General features: G+C 35.9%; 1 protein-coding gene and 2 pseudogenes across 1 annotated transcript; 2 read left to right on the top strand and 1 right to left on the bottom strand.

Annotated features, from left to right (window-relative positions):
• On the bottom strand, positions 1,423-2,594 carry or5.5p (odorant receptor, family 5, member 5, pseudogene; annotated as a pseudogene).
• Positions 1,545-2,494, top strand: or102-6p (odorant receptor, family C, subfamily 102, member 6, pseudogene; annotated as a pseudogene).
• Positions 3,822-4,775, top strand: or30by1 (odorant receptor, family 30, subfamily BY, member 1). The gene has a single exon (NM_001039625.1). The coding sequence runs from the start codon at positions 3,822-3,824 to the stop codon at positions 4,773-4,775; it is 954 nt and encodes a 317-aa protein (NP_001034714.1).
• Positions 4,776-7,443: the final 2,668 nt, after the last annotated feature.

The raw sequence follows: 7,443 nt of genomic DNA on the forward strand, positions 1-7,443 counted from the left end.
GAAAACTGGTATCGGGTCACTAAAAAAAATAACTTTCTGAAAACTTGGGCCAGGGTAAAGATTTTCTGAAACTTTGGTTACAGTGTGGTCATGTGTACACTACAACTGGAGTTTTTGCCTCATGACGTGTGTGCATGGGGACTAATTTTCAAACAGTCTTTTTTACTGATGAGTGCCATGCAACCCTGGATTGTTCCAGATGTATGGAATAGTGGATGGTTGATGGATAGCCACAATGTCCCAACAATGCTACAATGTCAACAAGGAGGTGCCAGAGTCATGTTTTTAGCCGGAATCAAGGGAGGAGAGAGCTGGTAGGCTTATTAAGAGTCACTAAAGGGTTAAAACTGACCTCGGCAAAGAATTTACCGTTTGACCATTTTCTTCCATAGTACAAAAAAAAAAGAACCTTGCCTTCCATAGCAAAATCTTCTTCAGGCACTATCTCATGCTGCAGTGAATACCTCTGTGTCATTGGTGGTAAAACTTCATTTTGATGGTCCACTTCAGTATTAGTAGACTCTCTGCTTAATATCTGTTGATATGCTTCTTCAACAGACATACTATAAGAAACTTTGCAAGTACATGTCAACTTAAATTAACCCCAAACCTAACCCCAACCTAACAGTCTACTTATAATATAATAAGAATTAGTTGGCACGTAGATGCAATGTACCTTAAATTCAACAAACAGACCAACAAAAAAAAAAGTCTGACCTCACTGGCTGCTATAGGCATAAAAGGAGAGAAACTCATGGTGTGGCCACTATCAGCCCGGACCTCAAAGCTATTGAGATCATCAAGCAAAAGATCTATGAGGATGGGAGGCAATTAGCATCAAAACAGCAGCTCTCTGACAAAAATAGCACAAACCTGAATGAAACATTGAACAAATGGTGGCGCTAGAGAAGAACTGAGTAAGAGGTTCAATTTTGTGCTAAAACAAACCTTTTTTTGCACAAGACAAGAGAGGAATTGTAATTTATACAATAGGTGAATATCCACCTTCAGTGTCTGCCCCTAGTAAACAATAATAATAAGACTAAATAAAAACAAATATTTTATTATTACTTTGTAAAAAAAAAAAAATAAACACATTTGCTATCTTGAACAGTGCTCTCAGAGGGTTTTTCAATTCATGTGAGAGCAATACGTCAAACAGTTTCTCCAGTGCGACCATATAAAAGCCAAACAAACTTGTTCCCAAAATATGTCAGAGGGCATCCTGTCCTACAACAGGTAAGGAATGTGTCATCTCGTTGTCTGCATGCCTGTGTTTTATGTTTATACTTTGCCTTTTATCCCAGTAAAAAAAATGACCTCAGTCTCTTGTAAATGTTGGGTTTGCATATATTTTTGCTGATAAAAACAACAATACTAAAAGTATCTATATAAATGCTAAAATAGGTGTAATGTTATACAATTGTACACTTTTGTTCTGTTTTCTTCTCAATGTAGGTTGTATTCAAGCAAGAGTTTGTGTTTCTAAACAGTTATGCTGTTATTATTTCACTTTGTAGTTCACTAGCAATGAGAAAGCCTACCAAAACAGAAACAGCACAGCAATAATCACTGAGTTTGATCTGCGAGGTTTTCCAGGCCTCCTTCGTGAGTACAGACTTGTCACAGCTTTATTTTCATCAACTGGGAATATTTTCATCATTGTCTTTGTTATGCATTAACAAACCCAACCAGGATAATCTTTTGTAACCTCGTCGTGGCAGATCTTGCACTTGGAACAACAACAACCTACCCAGGAGTCTAAATACTAAATACTGAATGTCTGACAAAATCAATTTATTCTGTGGCTTCTTCAGGCAGATGGTTTTGTCCATTTTTTGGGGCTATAAATTCATTTTTCATGGCACTGATGGCTTTTGATCGATTTACAGCTACATTTAATCCCCTTAGATATTATACCCTGATCAAAAACTTCACTATTCATTTCATGTGTGTGTCTGTTTGGACAGCAAACATGCTGCATATAGTTGGAGTCACTCTCTTATCCCTCAGTGTGAAATTTTGTGGGTCAAATGTCATTCCTCACTGCTACTGTGATCATGTCTCTATAAGCAAACTGGCATGTGGAGATGCTGCTACCATGAAAGTCACAAGTACAGCCATTGCCATGTTTGGTCTGTGGGGTCCTTTACGTTTCATCTTATTCTCGTATGTCTCTACTATCGTCTCTGTATCAAAAATCTCCAGGCCTACAGGTCGACATAAACCATTCTCCACATGTACACCACAGTTACTGATCATATGTTTGTATTATCTACCCAGAACATTTGTGTATTTAACACACATTGCTGGATATGAATTTAGTAATGACATTTGCATCGAAGTGTCCATGATGTACAGTCTCTTCCCTGCTGTTATCAGCCGTCTTATATATTGCTTCAGGACTAAAGTGATTAAAGAGGCGATATTTAAAAGAGTTACTAAAACAACTGGTTGGATTCGGTGGAAATGTCTGATGGTTAAAAGACACTAACTGGTCCAATATTGTTATTTCAAAGCCATCTATGAACATGAATATGAGTACATATACATAATTCTTTATATAACAGATCTGTTCACGTCTTTAATAAGCTATGTTAAATTTACAATTAATTGTTTCATGAATATCTCATGCACAATCTAGTCTTTGCATCCACTATATTTAAATCTTTAATAATGTTTTTGCTTTAAACTATTTTAGAGCAAAATTGAAAGACATTTTACTTTCTCCAAGGCAAAATCAACTTCGAAGTACAGAGAAAAAAAAGTTGTTTTAGTATATATTTTTTGTTGTCTCTGAAATACAATAATTAAAAGTGAATTACACCAGAGGTATCCAAACGCAGTCCAGGAGGGCCGGTGTCCTGCTGAGTTCAGTTCCAACTTGCTTCAACAAAACTGCCAGGAAGTTTCTAGAATATCTAGTAAGAGCTTGATTAGCTGGTTAAGGTGTGTTTGATTACAGTTGGAGTTAAACACCGGCCCTCCAGGACTGAGTTTGGACATCCCTGCTCTACACTTAATTACTTGATCAATTAGTCCTGGCAGCATATGTTTTTGGTCATCAAACTAAGTTAATCATGTTCCAACTTAATTTTATAAGTTATGCAATCTGTTTTAAGTCAGTTTAAAATAATATAAGTTCAATGGACTCATAAGGTTAATTCAATACAGCTTAAAAATTGAAGGCAACAAGATTTTTTTATAGTGTAACTATTGTTCTTGATAAAGCAGCGGTGGCAAGTTAAATATTTATTAATATTCTTCTTAATCTTTGTGGTTACACTTTATGAAAATATTTCATTACGTTATGTTGATTACTGGATTTACTAAGATGAACTAATAATTAACAATAATTGTATAGCATTAAATAATCGTAATGTTAATCGAAACATTTGCTAATGCATTGTTTTTTTTATGCAAGTTGTGCTTGTTAACATTAGATGATATAATGTGAGTTAACCAATACTAACAATGAATGACTGTATTTTCATTTACTGATGTTTACAAAGATTAATAAAGGCTCTAATCAATGTATTATTAATTCTTTACAATAACATCCACTAATTGAACCTTATATTTCACCTATGATTGCACATGTGCTGTTTAAACCTTTCATATTCACATTAGCAGTAAACTGTACTTAACTTCAAATTGAACATAAAGTCCTTTCTATTTTAATGGCAGTGTAACCCATCATATATTTCATAAGTTTAGTTTCTGGTGTCATTATACATACTTTCTAAACCTGCTTTATTTTCCCTTCTTAACATTCTTGTATTGCAGTGAGTGCGTGTGTGTGTGGATCAGATCGTAGAGTCATGACCTTCACAAACGTCACTGTCTTCACTGAATTCTACTTGCTGGGATTTCCAGAACTCCATCCAGACTATTATGGAGCTGTAGGAACCCTTTTCTTGTTTGTCTACCTGACTCTGTTAGGAGGAAATATCTTTATTATTGCATTTATTGCTTATGAGAAAAGTCTTCAGAAACCCACCTATGTAATCTTCTGTAATCTCGCTGTGTGTGATCTGACTTTTGGAACTGTCGTGCTGCCTCAAGCTATTGCAATGTATTTTATTAATATCAACACTATATCATTTAGTCGTTGCTTTGTGCAGATGTTTTTTGTTCATTATTTGGGGAGTGTCAGTTCTTTAATCATACTAATAATGACCATTGATCGAATTGTTGCAATACAAAACCCTTTTCGATATTGTGTGCTTATTACAAACAAAACTATTTTCATTGCATGTGGAGTGATTTGGACCGCCATAACACCTCTGATGGCCATTATTGTTTATGAAGCCTATGACGAGCCCTACTGTGCTACAAATGTAGTAACACAAATATTTTGTGAACGAAATGTAGTAATTAAACTTTCTTGTCGAGATGTAAGGCAGAAGTTGCTGTTAACATTAGCATGGGCCATGATTGTTGTTCTGGGCCCTTCTTTATTTGTTTTATTTTCTTTTATTGCCATTTTTATGTTTGTTTTCAACATTTCAGACAATCAGACCCGATATAAAACATTATCAACTTGCACTCCCCAATTATTTATCATTTGTCTGTATTTTGTGCCTAAATTTGTTCTTTATGTGTATGATATAACAGTTGCATTGTCTCCTAGCTTTCGGATTGCCTTAAGCTTGTGTTTTTGTTTGCTCCCACCTGTTGTTAATCCAATGATTTACTGCTTCAAAACCAAAGAGATTAAAGATGCATTAAAGATGAAAATTAGACATGCCAGTGTAAATCAAGTAATACTTTAATACAGTGTCAGTCATGCTGCATGACACTTTATGTGTGGTCTTTGCAACAAAGGCTGTTAATTTTCTGATGAATAGACAAAAATTCAAATATAAAGAAATAAAAGCTTTATTTCCTCCTTTCCTTTGGCTTAGTCCTTTATTTATCTGGGGTCACCACAGCGGAATGAACCACCAACTATTACAGCATGTTTTACGCAGTGAAAAATAATCTAATTTTCATAGTGGTTCATTTTCTTTGATTAATTGTTATTACTCACACCCTTGTCTTAAAACAGTCCCAATACGTTAAGCCAAAATGTAAACCCAAAACCTTTCATTCAAATGAAGCTCCATAAACACTTTTGTGTGCCAATAAACAGTAAATATGACTCTGTTTGACTGTATACTTCCACATCAGGTCATCAGGGTATGTGATTAATAAGCATGTCATTGTCTGTAGTAAACACACACCCTGATCTGACACGAAACTCATTGGAAAACACGGAGTATGTTTACATTGACACTAATAATCCAATTTTAATACGATTAAGACAATACTCTGATTAAGAGTCTACCATGTAAATTGATTTTTGATTAATTTGAACCTACAATTTAGTCTCATTATAGAAGTGCAGTACAGACATGTAAACACCTTTATCAAACTTTTACCGTCGTGTAGGATTTACGCTGCATTTTGTGACAAGATATTTCACACACGGCTGTTTAACAGTATTCTTCCAGTCAGCAGCAATGACATTAATCGAATTATGTGCTATACAAGATCATGAAAGAAGCATTTAAAAAGCAACTTGTGTAAACGCCTTAACCCTCTACAGCATGTTCATTTCCCTGCCACTGTCTATTGACAGGCATTCTAATTTTTTTGTAGGAACCTTAGTTTAGCCAATTATGTGCTTTGGTTAAGTCACATGACATGCAGTGTTTTTTGGTGGTGCGATTTCTGACAGACTGGCATTTATTGCGAGCTGCTGAATGCAAACGTAAACGTCAATAAAACAGCACTCTTCCAGCAGTTCATGTTTGCATCCAACATCTCGTTTGTCACAGGGGCATGCATGAAATGTTCCGGAATGAAAGTGAAATTGCCAAACTGCAGTGAAAGTCGACAAATTAAAAATTAAACACCTGAAATTACATGAAGCTCTGGAGGAAATGTGGATAGCATGATGACACAATGATGTTAATCGAATTGTGTGTTATGACATGTTAAACGAGATCAGGAAAGGAACATTCAAAAAGAAACTCAGGTAAACACCTTAATCATATTATTGTCTAATTCAGATTAAGGCAAATTATTCAATTACTGATGTCCATGTAAATGTTGTAAATGTCACACAAGTGTTCTTGGAGCTTTGTGTCATTACAGTTGAACTGCTGAAGGCACATGTAATGTTTTGACAATGTTTTTCGGTTCCTTTACTGGGCTTTCTGTTGCTATGGAGGACGAGGAAGATCAAAGTGATCAAAGATGCATTAAGGATAAAAATTAGACAAATGAAATTTAGCATGCAAATGCTTTTGGTTAGTGCCTAAATATATTTCAGTATTGTGTATTTGTAGCACAACTTTTAGAGCATAAAAATGCATATTAACATACTATTACTTACTTACAAATTAACATATAAGTACCTTTTGTGGGAACAGAAGTACAATATATATAGTACAGTTTTTAATTTAGTGACTAGATTCTAACATGAGCGACATGGTGGCTCAGTGGTTAGCACTGTTGCCTCACAGCAAGAAGGTTACTGGTTTAAATCCGGACCAGCGACTGGGTCAGTTGGCATTTCTGTGTGGAGTTTGCATGTTCTCCCTGTGTTGGCATGGGTTTCCTCTGGGTGCTCTGGTTTCCGCCTCAGTCCAAAGACCTGCACTATAGGTAAAATAAATAAACTAAATTGGCCATATGTGCGTGAATGAGTGTGTATGGATGTTTCCAACATAGGCCCATTCTGAAAACGTAGCCCTATATACATGACAGGAGATCACAAATTATGTAGCCAAAAGCACATATGGCTGCATTTCGTCTTTGAAATGAAAGATACGGGGTGGTATAAAGCCGTTCCTTTTCTCGCTAACCAGGTGACCACTCATCTCCATATGGACAGCTTTTCTGCAGTTACCAGTTTAGGGAAGGGGAATGTTGGGGGAATCATTCAGTCAATCAGTCAGTCAACAGCAACGTCTTGTGGATTTACTTGAGAACAGCATGCACAAATGGCACTCACGAAGGAAAGATCTCGAAAAGCATACACAGAGGCCTCTGGCAGATAAGCGAAAACAAAAACTGCAAAAAAATGTAGCTCTTAGACATATTTTGCTTTCTACAGTATATAGGGGTACTTAATCAGAATGAGCCTGAGTTGGATGATTGGATGTTTCCCAGTATTAGATTGCAGCTGGAAGGGCATCCGATGTGTAACACATATGCAGGATAAGTTGGTGGTTCACTCTGCGGTGGCGACCCCTGATGAGTAAAGAGACTAAGCCGAAGGAAAATGAATTAAATGATTCTAACATTGTCTAACCATGTACCAATTTCATTGCAGTTTTCTAACCACTTATACATAAATGTGAACTAAACAAAGTTTCTTTCTACAGTTTATCAAAATGAATGCATAAAACTGAACAAACTGGATTATTTCTTGTGTGCTTCAGTAAGGTGCAT

The sequence above is a fragment of the Danio rerio genome, chromosome 15 (assembly GCF_052040795.2).
Source record: "Danio rerio strain M-AB ecotype USA chromosome 15, GRCz13ab, whole genome shotgun sequence".
Lineage (NCBI taxonomy): Eukaryota > Metazoa > Chordata > Actinopteri > Cypriniformes > Danionidae > Danio > Danio rerio.